Here is a 21,611-nt window from a genome sequence, read left to right as displayed (position 1 = left end):
AAATCTTTCCAAATACTGGGATTTCACAGCCTTTCTGGGTACCCTATTCCTGCTCCTAATTCTCACTATGGAGATTTTCCCTCATGTTTTACTGGGATTTCCCTTGCACTGACATGTGACTGTGATCTCCTGAAAAAGAGTCTGGACTCCTTGTCTTTGTAACTCCAATTCAGGGGGTAGAAGACTGGAGTTGTGTATTCCCCTAGTGGAACAAATCCAGTTCCTTTGGTGCGCCCATGTCACATCCATTGGGCTCTGAAATGTATTTATGAACGTTTAGAATAATGTAGGAGTTGAGTAACTTAAAGGCTAAATAGGCTAAAGAGTGCTCATTTTGCTTGTTTCAAAGTATTTTTCCCTGTGTGATTTTGAGCTGCACTATTTTATTTAGAGTAGGTCTTGATGCCACTGAGAACAGGTTATTAATTTATTAATTTTGGAGGATGAGTACAATATCTGAAGCTTGGACAGACAGCTGGATTTTCCATTTTGCTTCCCTGTCTCTCTCCTACTTGTTGCATCCAGTCCTTCTCAGGTAATAATAAACTTGTTTACTTGCCTGCCTTCTGTTGGCAATATCTGGCACTGCTGTGTTTAATGAGTAATAAGCTTGTCACAAAACCTGAAGCACAAGTATCATCCACATCAGGAATGACTTTCCTTTAGTAATCACTTTTCCAGAAGATGATTCAGTTTGTTGCTGCAGGGAGCTGTGTAAAATGGAACTGAAGAGAATATTAATAGAATACTCTGTGAGATGACTGAGGATCTTTGGCTGTGGGGTGGTGGAATGCACGCTTGCTGAATCACCCTTATTAAACCCAAAGGCACCAGGATTGCACTTTAGTCTAAGTCTAGCAGAGAGAAAAATGTCATCTTGATTCCCTATTGCAAAAAATCTTTACTCAAAATATATATGAAATGCTAAGCAGTTTGTAGTGCATGTTGATGGAAGGGTGCCTGAGAACATCCATCACTGCCTTGCATTTTGAAGTGTTGTGCTTTTCGAGGAAAAGCTATTGTGCTGTGTTCCCAAGCAGGCACCCTGCCTTCTCTACCTACTTTTCTCCTTTCCAAAACTAAAAGAACATCCCAAACAAACATAAAAGTGAAAAAAAAAAAAATTAGTTTTTTTCCCACAAGGCTTTTAAAGAGGTACTTGGTATAGGTAATGTGCAGTAAGAGGCTTTCGAGTTTGTTGAAATACGTCAGATGGCTTAATTATTTACCCATGTGTCTGTTTGACTGTGACATCTAAACCAGCCCTTGTGCCTCATCTGGCATGTCTTGCATGGTGACTCAAGATACATTCAGTTGTTGTAGAGTTATTCAAAGACAAGAAACCTATTTTTTAATTTTTTTTTTTTTTTTTTTTTTTTTTTTTTTTTTTTGTGGAGAACATTAATAACATTAATTTTTTCCCTACATCCTCATGGATAGTGGTGTCATCCTCAGGGTGCTGGAGCTAATGAAGCTGCTTTATGTCAGAAGGGAATCCTGCCTGTAGTGCCTTAGGTTTGTGAATGGTAAGTGTTACTTGAGGAACTGGCCAAAATGGCTATGGTTTACTTAATAATTGGCATTTCAGTTGTTGAATATCTCGCTAAGCTAAACTAACTTCAGTGGATTGAAACATTTGCAGGCTCCCAGGAGACTGGGATATAAAAATAATAGACACCTGCTTTGTTTCTGTGTCTGGCACAGATCTACTGCGGAGCTGACAGACTGCATCTAAATAATATATTTTATCATTGAATCTTGCTTTTAAAATCTTTTTTTCAGATGAAGAGGGCGTGTTGGGACAGGAGTTCACTTTAGGAAATAGCTCATTTCTGTTTCATGAGTAGAGTTTAAAATATGATGACATTATACCAGGATGGAACAAATTTATTAGTTATTGCTCTACTTATTGTAATCCTTGCATTAAATGTGGTTGTGCTTCCTTTTGAGGTATTTGTGGAGCTTTTCTTGAGTCTTGGATCTTGAGATCTGTTTCCCTCATTCTTCAGTTCTTCTTTAAGACACATAACTTCACAGTTCAGCAGGCAATTTTTAGGACCTTCTGAGCAATAATGCATAATTTCAGCAGTCTCACTTTATTGTGAGTCTCTGGGCTTCCCATTTGAAATTCTCTGGGTGTAAAGAAATGTGATCAACATGATCTCATGCAGATCCACAGTGTACTGTGGCTAGACTATTTCTGCTACCCAAGTTAATAATCTCAGGTCAATACTGTTATTTTTTCACTACATTACAGCCTGCTGAAGACCACGAGTACAGTTTTCTTTAACCTGCTGGACCCCAGAGTCTCCTTCTCTTGTAAATAAGTTATGAGCAGCATGTTTTTCAGGAAGGCTGTGCTGACTCCTTATGCTTGTGTGAACTCTTCCCCTAAAACAAGCTTCACTCTTGCTTCTGGCAACTTCTGTGTATGTTTCTAAATGCTCTGTGTTGCCCTTTGGAGACAATATCTCCTCCTGCTAAGCTCACACTCATTAGTGGATTTCCTCTGCAGAAAAAACATGACTCAAATCTCAGCTGATTTCTGTTCGTAAAATTCCGTAGTAGCAGCTCTGTGTTCTCTCTGCTTTTGCAGTGTGCAGGCATTCATTTGCTAAATGCTGAGGGAAACCACACAGCCAGTTTGCCTGCTGCAAAAGCTGGCACAGCACACTGTCCCTGGCTGGCTGGAACAGAGATGTTGCTGTGATGCTGCTCAGGCCCTTCCCTGCAGAGGCTTTGGGGTTCCCCTGTGCTGTGTGTCCTTCCAAAGGAGGCAGAGGCACAAAGAAAGCACAGACAGCTTTCCTTGGACGTGCCAGATCCTCTGGCACAGTGCCCATGCTCATCCTGAATACCTGCAGCCTCTGAGACTGCAAGGGGAATTCAGCTTGGCTTACACTGAATCTTTAAATGTGCGTTGAATCCGGTGTGCTCATTTGGCTCACCCCTAGTAACCCCTGAAAATACTCCTGATTTTTTTTTGTTCCATCATTTCCTTCTAAAAAAATCACCCACCCCATAACCTGGGAGTGATAGCACCTTTGGTTTTATCAGTGATTTTTTGTGGTGAATTTGCACAACGCCTGGTTTTTCCTGGATGGAGGAGGCTGTGAAGCATCTGCTGGGGGCAGATGAAGAGTGGGGGTTTGTGAGGGGTGAGGTCAGAATCCCCTGCTTGGGCTGCTCTGGAGGGCCAGTCCAAGAACTGCTGGACACAAACAGCTGCTGAGATATCTCATTTTCCTGTTTCCCACAAAGGAAAAAATAGCAGCTGGGTCTAAAGTGCCGGAGCTGATTTAAATGAGTTTCTGGTTATTTCTACACATATCTTCAGTTTCATTGCCAGATGCAGAGTGAGGAGGAAGGAAAGACTCTCAAAAATCCATTTTAGTCAAAAAAGACTATATCTTACATTTTCTGTTAAAGCTTCTGCTCTCAGTCCTCACCCTAGAGGAGAAAGATGTATCAACGGCCCAAGGTGGCACACTAGAAATGCCTTGGGGACAGGGAGGTTGCTGGTACTTCCACAAACCCATGCTTGAATCTTCCTCATCTTCTTCATGGTCATGTGAGGCAAAAAAAGGTAAGAACATTTAGCATCTATACCTTGGCCACTTGTGGAATAGCATAGCTGTGGGTGAATGTTTAGTTATCCTGTGTTTTCTCATGTTAGAATCTTATACGTAAAAGTACATTGCAATATCAGTTCTGGGGCTGAAACTTGCTCTTTTGGATACAGAATTGTTTTGAATTGCAAACTAGGTCTGTCTTCAGAGCTGGAATGAATTGCAGATTAAACTCTTAGTGAAGAATAAAGGAAAAATGTTTTTAATGATACAGTAAAATAATGCTTCTAGGACAGGGGTCTGTCTCAGGAGGATAATTTTGGTGGGCTTTTTTTTATCTTTTCAAATTTCTTTTCTCTCTTAAATAATTTCTGTATGCCTGAATCTGGCAAAGAGTGTTTACAGTGGGCAATTTAAGGTCTTGTTTTGATGGCTGAGTGAGATGGGAGATAGAACAGGAGGTAGTTGGGATGGGGATGGAGAGTTGCAGGGAATTATAAAACTTCTGAACCTGATGAAATCACTTGAGTTCTATTGTCAGCTTTGGAAATATCTGCATTTTATGACTTCTGCTTTTCTAATGGCTCTGTGCAGAGCAGCTGTACCCAGGTACCTCTCAGTGATGAAGCTGCACCTTGCTGAGATCCACTCCCTGTGTTCCTCCTCTGTGCAGAGGGATGTGCAGTGGAGTTGTGGGTTTGGAGGGTGTAGGGGATGTGTGTGTGTGTTTGTCTGCTTTCACAATGCCTGCTGTGACATGTTTGTGATGGAAAAGGGAAGCACCCTGGAGCTCCAGGCTGAAGGCTGTGGTGCAGTTAGCAGCAGGAGATGGTGAGTTGTTATGAAGAGAATTGATTTCTCCTCCATAGCTGTGGACCTTGGGGTAATTTTATCTGTGATAGAGAGCAGATTTACCCTGTTTGTAACTCCTGGTAATTTGTCATCTTTATCTTTGTTTCAGGCAGGCCTCAAATAGTTTTGTTCTTAAAATTATTATTATTTTTTAAGGGAGTCTGAACTCAATATGTGTTTTAGCCTTTATTTTTAAGGATATTCTAGAAAGCTTTCTTTTACTTAAAGGCAGTAAATTTGTACATTGACCATTTAAGTGCATTTGGAATGCAATGTGTTTTAACGAGACGTTTTATGTTTTCTGGTTTACTGGTTCCTTTTTTCTTTCATTGAAAGACCTAATGCAGAGCCTTTTTGGTTTTTAATTCTTTTTTTTTTTTAATTCTTTATTTTCTTAGGATGAATATTTAAACAGCCCTCTTCAATCTTGCTTCAAAATGTCCCTGTGCACATCTTCTCACAAGGACTTTTCTCAGTTGCTGCCACTTCAGGATATTGGATGCAATAAAACAGAAATTAAAAATTCACCTGCTGGCGTCATCTCTCCAGTCCCTTACAGCTGCAATCAGTCCACGCTGACAGCAGAGCACAGCCCAGTCTACATTCCCTCATCTTTCGTGGAAAACAGGCACGAATATTCCACCATGGCCTTCTGCAGCCCCGCCATGGTCAATTACAACATCGCCAGCAATTTTGGGGACCCGGAGGGCATGGCAGCCAGGCAGACCTCGAGCCCCAGCGCCCTGTGGTCTGCTCCTGGCCACCTGTCCCCTCTGGCTCTGCACTGCCAGCCCTCGCTGCTGTACGCGGAGCAGCCCAAGAGCCTGTGGTGCGAGGCGCGCCCCATGGAGCCCGTGCTGCCCGCCACCAGGTCAGTGATGCTTGCTGCTTTAACACCTGGATAAATATTGTCTACAGCTTCCTTAGCTCAAGGCTTTGCTTTTTATGTTTGAATTAAAGTGCTGCTCCCTCTGAAAAACAAAACGCTGCAAAAAAACCTCCATGAGACACCAAATCACCCAGGGAGTGTTGTGTGCGTGGTTTATTTGTTTGTGTGCGTGGTTTATTTGTTTGTGTGCGTGGTTTATTTGTTTGTGTGCGTGGTTTATTTGTTTGTGTGCGTGGTTTATTTGTTTGTGTGCGTGGTTTATTTGGTTGTGTGTGTGGTTTGTTTATTTGTTTGTTTTTATTGTATCTTCTGAAATAAGATTTTTTTCCCCAATACCTCCTTAGAGTCCTATACACCAACACAGAGCATTACAAATACCTTCACTGTGAGAACAGTTTGCACTGCATAAACAAAAGTTCAAGACTGCTAGACACTATTTTGTGCAACAAAATTAATTTTGCTTTGGCAGATTAAGTCCTTTGAGTGAAAGAGGTAAATGCTAATTCTTTTTGCCTTTTCGTACAATATTGTTTGAATTAATTTTTACCCAGATTATTTTTTTTACTGCTTCTAATAGATGTGAAGGCTTGTTGTTAACTTGGAATTCGAGGAAAATGTTTTTCTTTGCTTTTTGGCTTTAGTATGAGCAGTCACACAGCAGCATGCACCACATTAAAAGGTGGCTGCTGCTGAAAAAACCTGACTTTTTTTCTTGCTGCTGTTCCCAACTGACTTTGTAAAGTTGCTGTGAAGAGCAGAGTCAGAGGCTAAACTTTCAGCTGTCAGGAAACTCTGTTTGCAAAACCACGTTCTTGTTCTGCAGATTTACTGACGTTGGAAACCCTAACCAGGGTCTGGGTCATCATCTGATGAAACTGCTCCATTCGTGGGCACACACTTGTTGGATGGATTAAAGCTCAGGGCTGCAGGTGCTGTTCCTGCTTCAGCAGCTGGATGTTTATTCATAGCCTCCTTATTTAACTTCAGCAACATTTGGAGTATGAAAAATAGTGTGTCCTGGGAACAGTTTTAGTCAATGGTTAACAAAGGATTTGTGCTATTTTTGAGACTACCCACACTCCTCCTGCAATGGGTGGGCTTTATGGAGTGCAAATATGCTCTCAGTGTAGGTGTGTGCATTGGGAAATATTCTTTGGGCAGCACTTACATACAGAAGAATTCCCCAAGCAGCTTTGATGTGAGCAGGGATCACATCCAAACTCTTTCCACTTTGATTAAGGTTCCAAAACTTTGACAACCCTGGGAAGCTTAGGGTTTGAAGCTGTCCAGATGTTGGGACAGCAGCTGGAATAACACAGGAGCAAGAGCATCCTGTCTGATGCTCTGCAGTGTCCTCTATAGAACAGACAGAAGGAAAGATGAACCTGTCCCATTGGAGTTTAAATAAATAAGTCATCAGCTATTTTTATGGATATATAGGGACTATTGCTTATGCAGCTGATGATGACCTAACTTAAAGAGAATGAAAAAATTCTGGAGTATAACCTTTTCTTCACAGAATGGTTTGAATTGAAAGGTGTCTTAAAAACCATCTAGTTTCTTTGCCATGCACAGGGACACCTTCCTCTAGAGCCGGCTGCTCAGAGTAGAAGGGTGACCAGGAGAAAATCAGTGATTTATCACTTTAAGTGAAGTCTTAATTCCTTTTTAGAAAGGTAGTATTTCTATATAGAACCCAGCATCAATACCTATTTTACTAATGTGAAACGCCAAAACCCTTTTGCTTCCAAACACAGGGGAATAGGAAGGAGTAGGAATGCTCTTCCCTCCTTTCATTTGCAGCAATTGAGGAATGTGTGATACAGTCCCTTTACTCTTGGGGAGAGTTCCTCCTCACTGGTGTTCCCAGCATGGCAGAGAGGGAAATAATTCAGTGATTCACCAACCCATTAATGAGGTGTGTGTGTAATCAAAGACCCAGCTTGTTAAATACTTAAACACTCCTCTGCCCTGCTGTAGCTGAATGAATTAACATTTTGAAAAAATCTCTCAGTAACTTAATTGCACAACAAATATCTTAATTTTTCTGTTTTGAAATTTGCTCTGAGAAGCACCTTTTCCTCCTTTCCAAATTTTTTATCAGGAAACTGGAGAACGTTCTCCTCAAAAACTTAGGAATTTGATGATTTTCACTTGGCATGTGGGTGTGTTTGTCCTTACCTCCTGTCATGAAACCTGCACAAAATCTACTTTTAATATATTAGTTAAAGCCTCTTTGACAGCACTTTCAGCATGTTTCTACTATTCTGTTTAAACTTGCCCTTGTTCTCTAGAAGTCATAAACCATGCTGCCTGCTGTCTTATCCCAACTGATTTTTCTTCTCCTCCTTAATCCTTCTAGAAGGTTGGATGAGGAAAATTCTAGAGTTCTGAAGTTCTGCCTCTATGCTTGAATTTATACCTTTAAGTTGACTATACACCAATCCTTTTCTCAAACTCTGAGCTGCTCAGAGTTTGCACATAACACTCTTTTCTCTCTGTCTAGAAATTGCATTGACCCTGAAAGCACATTGTGCAAAACCTACCAAGAAAATGAAGTCCAGATAAAAAGGATACAATGGATTTATTTCCTATACCTAAACCAAACATTACTGATAATCCTAGCTCCTTTCCTCTTTTGTTTGTTTACAGGATCTTGGTGTCAGGAATTGGCTGTTTTTTCCTGTTTTTTCCTGTTTTAATTTTAATCTCCTCATGAAGAATAGTTCCTGTATGTTGAAGTTGTTTGCAACACTTCAGGGATGTCTATATCTTACTAATTTATATAGAGCAACAATTTTTTTAACATATGGAAGTATTTTATTCATTGTGTTTCTTCATTCTTCTTGTATTCTGACTTTTTGTTTAGCATCAGGGTGATCAACGTGGGCTGAACAGAAAACATCATGAGCTGATCTTATAGGCTGAGATTCACACCTCATTTATTTGTCTGCAGAATGTCATTGAACGAGTTAAGCCTCATGTAAAGGATGAAGCATTGGGAATGGATGTGTGTTGTAATTCTGCCTTACTAACAGGACAAAGCAACTGCATTTCTGTCCATTGTAGCATTTATAATATCAGTCTGAGCTGCCTGAGTTCTCCTTTTCCTGTGAAGCTCTCAAGAGGCAAAATCCACTTGGTTCACAAATTCCTGGACTTGCCTATTTCCAATAATTCTTCAAGACCCATCAGCATTCCATATGATTTTTCCCAGGGTTCATTGATTGATTCAGCAGCAGACCAGGTTTATGCCTAAATCCTTCTAGTGTGTCATCACTGGGATCAGACTACATGCTTTAAATGCTTTATCTTGTCAGAAAAGGCTTAGCAATGTTTCACACTATCCTGTCATCAGGAATATGAAGACTCTATAGAGAGTCTATATAGACTCTCTTTATAGAGAGAGAATAGAAGACAATGAAAAATTATGAAACTCTTTGCAGTGCAGTTTAAATTTTTCCTCTTTTATAAGGTATGTTTTTTCTCTTCTATCAGAGAAACATTAAAAAGGAAAACTAATGGCAGTGACTGTACAAGCCCAATTGCAAATAATCCTGGCTCAAAGAAGGATGCCCACTTCTGTGCAGTCTGCAGTGACTATGCTTCAGGATACCACTATGGGGTCTGGTCCTGTGAAGGCTGCAAAGCATTTTTCAAAAGAAGCATTCAAGGTAAGACAAACAGGTTGTGATCATTTGCTTAAATAAATAGTTTCATGTGACCTGGGGCTGCAGCAGTTGACCTAGTAATGAGCTGCTCTGAAATCCTGGTGTCTGGTGCTCCATGCTGAAAATAGAGCAACACATGATTTGGGTGTTTTATCTCTTGGCTCTGATGTTATCAAGATCTGGAAATGTTACAGAATGAGGAATTGATTTCTTTAGAGAAGAGGTGGAGTGCATAGCACAGTGAGGCCCTGCAGCACTGGGATGACACTGCAGACCTGTGAATCTGATGGGAGTTGTGGCCTAGCTTAGTTGTAGTAATTGAGAATTAATTGTCATAGGCACAGTAAGAGCAGGCAATTATCTGGAGACTTTGCTTGCTAGGAGCTCTTCTTGACAAGAGTCTATTGCCTGGAGCTGTTGAGTCACAGTGTACAATATCTACACACTGAGGAGGATGGAAAAATATGTGTAGCAAATATCAGGTGCTAACCTGGTTATCATTAATGCTCAGCCCCTCAGAGCCTGCACTGCAGTATCTCTTACCCTGACAGGCCTCTCTATCTAAGACTTCCACTTCCATGTTTAAATTCTTAAATATTTGCTATTTAGTTCAAGTTTGCTTCATGGCTACAGTGTGAAGTAAATGTGGGGCTCCACATTTGCTGTCACAGCCAGTGGAAGTCACACAGGCACTGCATTGCAGATTTGGGGCACTTATTTTCTTTAACCTTGGCCCAGTTATCCTGATCTTTGGCCTCATCTCGGGTCTTTTGGTGGAAAATCATTTCTATTGACATTGGCTGCTACACGTGGATGCCAATGCAGAAAATCCTGCTGCTGTTTGATCTTTACTGTTCCTCGCCCACTTCTGCCTGCAGAGCCTTTAGGAATCTTCAGATATTTTCTTTTCGCTCAGTATGGCAGAGATGGTGCCACTAGGAGAATCAAATTTAATTCACAACTTGTTTTTGCCTTTTCAATTCATTGTGCAGATTCTGCACGGGTGAACAGTTATTTCTACAAGCTGGTGCAAGTACTGTGGATTTCTAAAATAATTGAAGAGACTTTTGTGTCCATTTTGTCACAAATGGAGATTGAATTTGATCTCAAGGTGCTTTCTGTCAAGCCAGTGCTTTGCCTGCTCTGTGTTGCTCACATGTACTTGGGCCACGAGCAAGTTACCCACTGTGGTCTTTTGTACACCTCAGTGTACCCTGTCAGGTAATGGTGTTTGTAATTCAAACGAAAGAATAAAAAAGGCACATAAAATAAAGCCAATTATTGGCATAAAACACTTACCAAGCACTCAGTTGCAACAGTTGTTATGCAGGATATTGTGTATTAAAATAAAAGACTTCTGGGCATGCCATAGAGCAAAATGTTGGCCTTATTAATGAAATTAAAATTAGATATATGACTGAGCAACTGTGTGTGGTCTCCTTGGCTTGTCTGAGTTTGTAGTGTAGTCTGTCCCACATCACTGAACATCTGCCTGCAAGTTAAATTATCCCAAGGCCACAAGAGCTTTAAAACATTTTATAGTCCTGTGTGCAACAGAAAGTTTCTTCCTCCTCTCCCTCCATGTTGTGTGAAGAGTGATAAACAGTAATTTGTTTCTCAGTCGTATCTGCTAGCAAGAAATGGGACAAACTGTAACGAGATCTCTTCTTTTTAAAACTGTCAGTTCAAAAATTCAAGGTTAAAATAATTCTAATTTTGCATGGCAATAGACACAATGGTTCAGTTAAATAATTACTCTCGAGGACATGAACTCTTGGATTTTCACCAAGTGAAAAAAAAGAAAAATCACTCTAGTAGCTGTATTTTTGTCTGATCTTATTCTTGGTTGGGGAAAAAAACCCAAACCCAAATGAACTTAAAAAGCAGCTTGGGAGAAAAGATATTAAGAAAAGTAAATGAGTGAATATTTTTTGCATCCTTTGGTGATTGCTGCAAGAGATAGTTCCACTATTTGACAGGAGATTATTCAACTGTATTTACACCAGGAGTGTACCCAAGTCCAGTTTACAGTAATAAACCTTTGGACCAGATTATTGATTGATGAACTACAGTAACCTAAAGGGGTTTGGGTGGGAACGAGGTGAGATGGGAAAGAATAAGAAGAGAGCAAAAGAGGCTGCAGTGAGAACTGATCAAAGTAAGATAAACACTTGTCCAGAATATCTGAAACTTACATCCTCTCCTTGTGCTTTTCTTTGTAGTTACAGCATGCATTATTTCCTACTGGTCTCCTTTTATCTTGGCCTTTTTTTTTTTTTTTTTGTTAACTTTGGTCCAGGGTCAATCCTCCAAAGGCTTCTTCATTCCTGGAACTCCCCACGTCAGAGTTCAGTAAATAGAGCTGTAGTTTACTTAAATCTTTGCAGGACTGCTCTTTTCAAGTCTGCTGAGGAAAAAAATAAAAAAAGAAAATCTGGTATCTGTGGTGGTGCTCACAGGGATCCCAGGACGAGGGAAGAGATGGGAATCTTGACTCCATGTTTCAGAAGGCTGATTTATTATTTTATTATATATATTATATTAAAAGAAAATTACATATTAGAACTATATTAAAATAATAGAAGAAATAATTTCATCAGAAGGCTAGCAAGGAATAGAAAAGGAATGCAATGATAATAAAATCTTGTGACTGCTCACAGCCTCGACACAGGTGGCTGTCATTGGCCATCAAGTAAAAACAATTTCACATGCTGGGTAACAATTCTCCAAATCACATTCCAAAGCAGCAAAATATGGAAAAGCTAGAGGTTCTCAGCTTCTCAGGAGAAAAGATCCTAGCAAAAGAATTTTTCATAAAATATATCTGTGACAGGTATATGCCAGCTACAGACTCCCAATATACAGTACAAAATTGGAGGTTGGGAGGAAATTTCCACAAGAGTGTATGTTCTATTTTCAAAAAATGAAAAATGAGTTGGTTTTGGAAGATACTTGGTTGTCTGACAGTCACCACTATAAAGCTGAGTAATGATGTCTGGTTAATTTTGAGGCCCCTGGCTGATGTTTAATATATAGGATAAATATTAATTTTTGCATCAGTTAAATTAACGGAGCTTAGATACATCCACGCAAAAAAGCTGAGTTGTTTAAAGTTGAGAACACTCCTGATTTGGGAAATGACCAAGATGGTTGGAGATGTTAAATTTTCCCTTCTTGCCCTGCTGCAGGACACAACGATTACATCTGCCCAGCCACCAACCAGTGCACGATAGACAAAAACCGGCGCAAGAGCTGCCAGGCGTGCCGGCTGCGCAAGTGCTACGAAGTGGGGATGATGAAATGTGGTGAGTTGGGCATGCCTCTGCTCTCAGCTGGGGTTTTAGCTTTGTTTTGCTGTAGCTGGCTCTTAGCTTTGTTTTGTTCTTAGCTGGTTTTGGCTTTTTCTTCCCCTCAGCCAATCCCCTATCTTGTTTTCCTTTGGAATCCTAAGAAGGCTCGACAACTAAAGCAAGGTTTTATAGGAAGGAATTAACTGATTCTTAAAGCTGAAGACGACTTGTCATTTTCAAACCTGTGGGAAGGTGTAGGTTAAGAGTGAAAACCATATAACCTCTGCAGAGCTTTGGGGACACAAGCTGCTTCCATGCCGTGCAGAATGGGAAATAAAGAGCTGCTGCTTCCAGAACGTCCCAGAGGCAGCCTCTGCTGATGTGGGGTAAAGGAGCCTGTGCTGTGCTCTGCTGCCTGCCTGCACTGCAGGAGCAGCACTGTCAGATCAGAGCAGCAGCGAATTCACCCAGCATTCCACCTCTGGTGGTGGCAAGAGTGGGTGCCTCAGGAGGAGTGTAGGAATGAGAGCAGCACCCAAGAGGAATTGATGCTGTCAGCTCTCAGCTTCCAAAAATTAGCGGTGGGGGACATTAGTAAAATGATGGATTTCTCCATTTTCTCTTTTTAATCCTACAAAGGCTTAGAATCTACAACATTCCTCTGCAGTTCGGCCATCCCTTGAAGAACCAGCTCTCTGGTTGCCAGGTTTTTGTGGGGGGCTTTGGTGGGACAGTGAGGGAAAGGCATTTGGAGGGCATCTCCTTTTTGAGAACAAGCTATCTTCAGATGATGCCCCACAGCTCTTCCACCAAAAGAAATAGTGAACCACCACTGTTTGTCACTGCATCACTCAGAATTATCCAGCCTTTTCTTTCATCCCTGTCTAGTACTTACAGCAATGTGACTTCAATGCAGTTGATCATTCATAGATTATATTTTCAAAGTTACTTTTAAGAAGAAAATTATTTGAGAAACGTTTCAATCTAATGTATGTTTACAGTCAAAGTTTGCTGTTTCTTGTAGATTCCCCTATGTATGTAATAGAAACAGGCCGGGAAAATAACCCATAAGAACACTGGAGTGCCCAGGAGAAGGTCCCTGTGCTTGGCTCTCCATGATTTGCAGGCATGCATCTTGTTTCATCCCATTTAATGCAGACACCTGTTTCTGTTTCAAAACTAGACACCATTTTCATCCTCCCACAGCTTTGATCTGCAGACTGTTTGCAAAATACGACTTTTTTCATTGGGAACATTGTTTAGAATTTCAGCCTGCATTTATTGCTGAACAATCAATGTCCATTTTTTCTTGCAACAACATTGTCTTTTACCATAGAGGCTCCTCTTCTCTTTGTTGTTAACAGCCTGATTTTGCTTAAAGACTGCATCATATGCCTCACAACCTTTGTTTTAGTTGGCTAAATAAAGCAAGAAAACTTCTCCTTTTGCAAAATAGGAAAGTAGATGAATCTGGAAATCATCAGGGTAGCTTGTCCCTCCACCTGCTCCAGGCAGAGATAACCCAATTTGCACTTGGATGCCCAGAATCATGGGCAGCCTTCTGGTGCCTCTCCTCCCTGCAGTGGCACTGACACATTGCTGCTGCTGCAGGAGCTTCCCTCTGCTCACACCCAGGATCAGATTTGCCTTTTCCAAAGTAACATCCTGCTGGCAGTTCATAATCACTCCATGATCTGTTGTGACTGCAGTCACCCCGTTCATTCCTAGCTGACAACTCCCAGAGCAGAACTGAAATTTCAACTGTTCCTTGAATTATTTTTGTACTCCTCAAGTACATTTAGTTTCTTCTGCTCAAGTCAGAGGCTTCTTTCTATGTGAAGCTCCTGTCTTTTCCCTCAGTGATGGTCCATCTCAACTTTATTGGTGTTTGGTCTTACCTCCAGCAAGGAAAGCCTTATGCCTTATGCCTTATGCAACTAAGATTCCTTTCAAAACCTTTCTGAATGGTGCCACTGTCTTTTGGTCATTTTTATGACTCAGAATTTTGCTCAAAGTTTTTCCAAGGGAGTTTTCTATAAAACCCCAGTTTTGGAGTTGGAAAGGTTTGGTAAAAATTGATTCCATAATGATATTATAAGGTAGACTTCCACCATGCTTGCCTTAAATTAATCCTTTTATTCTAGCTGTCCAAAAAGTCCTGGTGTGTGACTAGACCTCATAGGCACTATGGTATTACAAGTAATAAATTATAGTGTGCACTTATGTCCTAGCTTGTGTTCCCTTGAATCTTGTCACATATTCATAAACATGTTTTTTCTACCATAATGAGTGTCTGCAGGATATTGATGACTTTGCCAGAAAAAAAAAAAAAAAGATTGAAACAATAACTGAAAAAAACCCCTGTATTTTTAAATATTTAGTTTTTAAAATAGTAGCAGTAAAGCTTGAAACTCTCAAGAATTTAATTTGAGAATCAAACAATTTATTTTCAGAAAAAGAACAAAAAAATTACTCAGAACTGTCTGAGTCACCTGATGAGTTAAGTGGCAGCTGTGAGTAATGCTGGTGTATGGACACATGGTGACAGACATTTAAAGCAGACAGATTTTAAGGCAATATTTCTTGCATGAGATGTAAATGCCATTTCCTACAAACCAGAGTGATTATCTCCCAGACATTTTCTCACAAGAATCGTGCTTCAATAAAAACTTTTTATTGTAGAAAGCCATAAAAGAGAACACTTTGTTTTTAATGAAGGCTTTTTTGCATCTCTGCTCCTTTCTGAGGTCACTTAGTGAAAGCATTGGTTCACATCTGCTAAAGCCCTGGATGGGATGGAATGGTTTGTGAGTGCATTTCTGCTCAGTGGAGATTTGTGTCCAGCACAAGTGATAAAAGAGGTTCAATTGCCACTTTGTAGTTTGAGAGCTCTTCATAAAATTTGTGCACCATTCCCATCATAACTTTAAATCCTTGCTTTGCATATTATCAATAGACAACTCGAGAGAAAACACACACTTAGGAACTTGTTTAAAACAAGTTTGTGTGCTTAAATCTGATTAAGCAGTACAGGTCATCTATGCAGTAGGAGAAGGCAGAAAAGTGTTGCTCTACATCTTCTTGGTCTGAAATTCTCTTGTTTATCATCACCTTCAGAAATGTTAAGAACTCAGCCCAACAAGCCACAGGTATTTTGGTGGAGGCCAGCTTGGGGTGCCTTGTATTGAGGTGATACTGGATTTTCTTATGAAAAATAGAAAATACTCATATATAATATGAAAATATTCATATATCATTGCCAAAAGCACATGGGTCATAGACATTGCATCAGCCAATTCCTCTGCAGGAAATCTACATTCCCTGCTGTTCCAAACAAGGAAGCTACTGCTAAAGTTTGGCAGTAGGACTCCTAACAGTGGTAGAAAAATAATTAACAAAAAAATTGCACTATCATTAGGAACAAAGAAAACAGAAAAACTGCAGTAAGCTCTGCCCAGAAAATTTGAATAAAACAGACAGGATAAAACTGATCTTCCCTTGGAGCCTTCTGGTGTTTACCTGGGGAGCTGAAATGGACTTGGACTGTTTGTCAAAGGCAGTGAAGAAGAGGGGAGTTGCTCCATCACTTTTCACTCTTGGGAGCAGTTATGCTTTGCTTTTGGTTTGCTTCCTGAAGCTCAAATAGAATAAAATAAATAGGCTCAAATAAAACTCCTTCTTTCACAAGGAGTTTTCAGTTTCCCTGACTTTCATTTCCCTCCTCTGCACTGCTCCTGTATCTTTTCCCCCGTGTGTCAGTTCTCAGCATGTTGAAATTGCTCCAAAGGTGAAGCTCCTTTCAGCCCTGAGCGAGGAGGCTGAGAGGCCACACTCAAGTGATGGAGAGATGCTGCTCTTGAATCATTTCACAAGTTTGCAGGGAGGAAAACAGATTTCTCTGTGGGCTGGTTCAGGATTTGGCCCTTTCTCCTGTCTGTGGGCAGCTGAAATACTCCAAAGTACTTTACACACAGAAAATAAGTGGGGACAAAATGTTTCAAGGCATTCTCTGGACATCAGATGTACTAATTGAATTTCAGCTTTTATAGCAATCACTAGAATTTCTGCTCACATTCTCATGTGCACATAGGCAGACAGCAACTCCTTTGTCAGTGGCTCCACTCTTGAGAATTCAATTTGAGAGCCTGCTCTGGAGTGTGTACTCACCAGAACATTTGCATTTGCTTTGAAAGGTGGCTGGAGTGATCATGATTTACCAGTGTGTACTGGAGCAGGTTTATACTCAGATTCTTTCAAAAACTGACTATAAAATACCCAGTGGTAGAATCTGCATTTGCTACAGAACTGGTTGGTTTTATGAGCCATTGCCAGGGACCAAAATCAGTGTGAAGGGCAACATGCCACATAGCTTCCTACCATATCAGACAGCATTTGTGATTTTCAGAGAATTTGCAAAGCTTGAAAAATGGTGTGTTTCTCTGCCAGCAATACCTGCTGTGGTTGAGTGAACAACAAGCTCATTTTAATGACCTTTTTTCAATGTGCTTCACTCCTTATATCCTGGGGTCATTTACTGATGGTCTGTGGTGCTGCAGCTCAAGGTCTTGCCCTTGGCCCAGCATTCTCAGCTGAATTCAGCAACTTTCTTGCACAAAACAGCTCTAAATAAGGAGACTGTGGTAGGAAGAATGAGGGATTTGATCACTTTGCACTCCTGCAATTGGCTGAATTACCTTTATAGAAATGAATATTTGATATTAAAAACAGTTAGGGAGTTTGTAGTAAAGTTAAAGATAGCCCCTAATCTGGGAAGATGTATTTTATTTCTCTGCCTTTGCACACATTGATCCACATCTCTGTATCTGCTTAAGCAAAACATTAGGCTGGTCAATAATTATTTGTAACATATATTTTTATAAACAGTTATACATGTCTGTAGTATGCTAATATATATATATATAAGTAAGATTTCTTGGTCCTGCCTAAACTTTGAATTTGAATAGAAAGAAAAGAACTTCCTTTTTGTTGTTGTAAGTGGTTGTTTTAAATGGAAAGACTGGTGTTTTCTGCTGTGTCAGCTGACTAGAAAATGTAAATGTAGCTTTCTTTTACTTTAAATGCAAGCAGAAAAAAATAGAAAGCATTAATAAATGGTATATCTTTTAAGTATCTTTTATGCACACTGCTCATTCATTCAGCCTACTTCTGTTTGGCAATATATGGTGAATAAAAACCACCACAAATAACTCAGAATCTGCTTTGGCTGGGTTTTTTCCCATTTGTTTTTTGTCATCAGTTATATTTTCTTTAGTAGCAAGTTTTTATGCAGAGATGTAATACTCCTAGTCTGCCTTTCTGGACTGGTAATGTTATTATAGAAATTTGGTAAATGTTTTAAATTGAGCATATTTTATATAATTAATTGGTTATATAAGAAACTTGATGCAGTTAAATAACATAAAGTAATTTAAAGGGGTTTGTTAGTTCCTAGTAAGAACCCTCCACAAGTTGTGAGACCTTTAATACTCTCAAAATCATAACCTGATTGAATTATCTTTAGATGGAGCACTGAGTGCAGCTGTGCAGATGGAAATTGTTCAAAATTTTCTCAATTAGAACAGAATGCTGAAATTCTTTTTAAATTGCTTCTAAGTTTAATTTCTTTGATATTCATCAAAGTATCTGCTCAATTATCTGTGTGTTTATATTGTCTGTATAAACTTTATATAAGCTGAAAGTTATATTTATAGGCTACAAAATGTTATTTAAAGATCTTTACGACAGTGAATTGGAAAGGGTAACTCAGATAACGCATGTCACAGAGTATTTGGTATTTTTGCATAGCCCAAGAAAATTTTTACTCTATTCTGCCCATGGCTTTTATTCCCTTTGCTATTTTTCTTGTTCCGTGTTTCAAGGTGCCCCTGGGAAATGTGCTTCAGGTTTCTAAACAGTGAAAACAATGTGATTTCTTTCTTTGTGGTTATGGTCCCTCCCATGCTGTGGAGATCAGAGCCCTGCATCTCTGTAGGCAGAGCACCTGGTACCTGGGCATCTCCTCATCTGTCCCCAGCTGCACTCTCATTCCAGTTGCCCACTTCCCTCTCAGCCTTTACTTTTTGTGTTCCCTGATGGAAAATACATGCTTTCTGTGCATTGCATGATTTCAGAACAGAAATAATTCTAGTATTTTTTGGAAGCTTACAAACCACTTCAAGATTTTCCTCTTGACCTTTGTGCATTAGGCAAGAGATGAGGCTTAGCACAGAGTTCACTACATGATCCAGGTGTCTTTGTAGAAAATAGTCTATGCCTTGGTGGCCTTTGACTCTCCTCAGGAAGGATTTGCCCAGACTGATGGTGGGAGAAATTGCTTTGTTACTTCTGTAGTTCAGGGAACATTTTTTGGGTATTTTCATCAAGTCTCATTCCATGAATCTACATAAGGTAATGTCTCGTGCTCTGTCTGTCTCTGCTGGTATGTTATATTCCCTTAGCTGCTATTCATCTGCTCTGGCAGCTTCTAGCTAGTTGTCATTTGGCTAAACATTTGGTTCCACAAATTATTTATTTCCTTCAATCCATTATTTGTGCAAATTTCCTGTCTGCACTCAGCCCATTTCATCCTACCCACATCCCTTTCAAAGTTGAAAAACCATCCTTTCTCCAAATGGTGCAGACCTGAAGCTGGACTAATTCCAAATGGTCCCACTTGGATAGCTCTGTGCCTGAGGTCTGTTCATCAAACCAGCTTTGCCTGTTGGGCTTCTCCAATCTCTTGGATTTCCAGGCAAAGAATGTTCTCCAATATTGGGAACTTCTTTAATGAGGACTTCTTTAACTTTCCCGTGCATCCAGCATGGTTTACTGAACAGGCAGCAAGTGAGAGAATGAGAGCCATGGACAACTGAAAAGTTCACATCCTGAAAATCCTGGAATACTCAGTTGGTCCTTATTCAGTCAGGCTGTTCCTGAGTGGCCTTTGCATTCACCTCCCCACACTGACCCAGATGCTGTTTGGCAGCTGCTGAAGATGTGACAGGACTGTGACCTGAAAGCCACCTCCACCTGAGCCTGAGAGTCACCCAGCATCTTATTGAGCAAGACAAAGCCTTGTCAACAGCATCTGAAATTAATTTTTTGTGTCCCCACTGCCCTTAATTTTTATTTGGCTAATGTTAGGACTTCTTTGCTAGCTGAAGTAGAACTATAGCTGAGTATTTTATGAATATTATGGTTTTGGAGAAACTTTTAGACTCTTTCCATGGAAGCTACGCAAAAACAGGTAACAGTGATGCTACCAAAAACACTGACCAAGAATTGGACAATGTTTAGATTTGAATTAATTAAATCTGGGAATGTAAAGGACTGCTTTTTGCAACAGAAATAGCCTTCTGCAGACAGAACTCCACGCAGGGTCTTTGCTCTTAGTTGTAGATATCTGAATTCCCTTTGGAGAAACTCCTGCTGGCTTTTTGGGGTATGGGCAGAAAATGGGTTGAATCTTATGAATCCCTGGCTGACCATCCAGCTAACTCTGAGGCCCAGCTGTGCTTGTTCCTGAGGCATTTTAATCTGTAACCTGGCCCAGACTTTCAAGTTTTTTATTCCTCCAGATTATATATAAAGTAAAATTTAAAATCAGCTATCTTTATTTTCCTTTAAAGATCTGATTTATATCTTTTTGATGTCCATGGGAGTTGTCCACTGGACTTTTGAACCGAGCTAACTGAGGTTCAAAACCAAACATTTTAAAACTTTATTTTTGTTTAGCAGAATAAACAAAACCCCTCAACTGAAGTCAGTAGGGACAAAGTTAAGTCCATGCTGAATGTCCTAGAAACTTAATGTTCAATATTACAACAGCCAATATTAAAGGGTTTTCCTCCTTCTCCCCAAACATTTGTGTTGGGACCCAGGACATTCCTCTGGCTGCCCTGGGTGATTCAGGACCCTGGCAAGGGGCTCAGAGACCTTGGCACAGAGTCAAAAACACCTGTGCCTTCAATCTTAGCCCATGGAAAAAATTACCAACTTTGTGTGAAGAGTTACAAGCCACAGGAGTTTGAGTAGAATGATAGTGAATTTGTCACCGGGTGAAAAAGTAGAATTTGGGGGTTTTAGAATGAGGGGGTTCAAGAGGTAAGTAATGGAGGAATCTGAGCCTCTCCTGTCCTTCTTCTCCTTCTTCTCGTCCTTCATCTTCTGCTGTGATGGTGACACTTCTGGATTGGTTTAGAGTAGAGACAGGCTGTCTAACATAGGTGATAGGTATTGGAAACTTATTGTAAATAAAGTACATGTAGTTCTTAGTATAAAAAAGTTAACACTACCCCCAGGGCAGGTGTTGTGCCACAACTTGACCTGGTGGTGAGAGAAAGAATATAATAGATAAGAAAAAATAAACAACCTTGAAGAGCAGAACCGACGAATCTCGCCTTCTTCAGTCACAGGACTGGAAAAAAGAGACTTTCTAACACCTTGGGGTCATCTCGACCACAGAAACCTGAGACATTTGGGTTTACACAGGGGAGGAAAACTCTGTGGGGAGAAACTCTCCAATGCAACGTGTGGTTCTCGTGGCAGGCTCCAGGAGGGAACGCTGCGGGTACCGGATCCTGCGGAGCCACCGCAGCGCCGAGGAGCGCGCGCACTGCCTGGGCAGGGCCCGGAGGTACAACGAGGCGGCCACGAGGGTGAAGGAGATCCTGCTGAGCGCCCTCAGCCCCGAGCAGTTCGTGCTGACCCTGCTGGAGGCAGAGCCGCCCCACGTGCTGGTCAGCAGGCCCAGCAAACCCTTCACCGAGGCCTCCATGATGATGTCCCTGACCAAGCTGGCGGACAAAGAGCTGGTGCACATGATCGGCTGGGCCAAGAAGATTCCTGGTGAGGAATTTTGTTTGTTTTGGTCCATGGTTTGGTTTGGTTTTGGTCCATGGTTTGGTTTGGTTTTGGTCCATGGTTCGGTTTGGTTTTGGTCCATGGTTTGGTTTGTTTTGGTCAATGGTTTTACCCAGCAATGTGTCCTCTGCTCTGACGTGACAGAGCAGCACAGTAGGTGCATGGTATATGTGACAAACACCAATCATTTGTTTTTAAAATTTTAAAATTTTAATAGTAATAAAATGGTTATAAGAATAGTAATATAATTAGAGTAATAGAAATTTGGACAATTAGGATTTAGGACAATATGAGACAATAAGAACAAAGAGTTACGGACGGTCTGGGTACCTTTTCTGGGCAAAATAAGCCCAAAAAAAGGACACCCGTTAATAGAAATTAACCCTTAAAAACAATAGCCTGTTGCGTATTCATACACCTCATACATGATGCATAAATTCCATTCAAACACAGGATTCTGTCTGGTCAGTGTCAACTT

General features: G+C 40.5%; 1 protein-coding gene across 3 annotated transcripts in view; it reads left to right on the top strand.

The window, feature by feature from the left end:
- Positions 1-21,611, top strand: part of ESR2 (estrogen receptor 2) — a 39,140-nt gene that overhangs the window by 5,659 nt on the left and 11,870 nt on the right. Inside the window, exons 1-6 of one of the 3 annotated variants that reach the window (XM_063159776.1) lie at positions 1,372-1,526; positions 3,430-3,586; positions 4,820-5,292; positions 8,809-8,984; positions 12,170-12,286; positions 20,819-21,118. In XM_063159776.1, coding sequence (XP_063015846.1) covers positions 4,859-5,292; positions 8,809-8,984; positions 12,170-12,286; positions 20,819-21,118 — 1,027 coding nt within the window. In that variant the 5' untranslated portion in view covers positions 1,372-1,526; positions 3,430-3,586; positions 4,820-4,858. Of the gene's footprint in view, positions 1-1,371; positions 1,527-3,429; positions 3,587-4,819; positions 5,293-8,808; positions 8,985-12,169; positions 12,287-20,818; positions 21,119-21,611 lie in introns of those variants that run through there. The other 2 variants (XM_063159775.1, XM_063159777.1) reach the window with 2 other exon arrangements.

Source organism: Melospiza melodia, chromosome 6 (assembly GCF_035770615.1).
Source record: "Melospiza melodia melodia isolate bMelMel2 chromosome 6, bMelMel2.pri, whole genome shotgun sequence".
Classification (NCBI taxonomy): domain Eukaryota; kingdom Metazoa; phylum Chordata; class Aves; order Passeriformes; family Passerellidae; genus Melospiza; species Melospiza melodia.
This window is presented reverse-complemented; position numbering and strand designations above follow the sequence as displayed.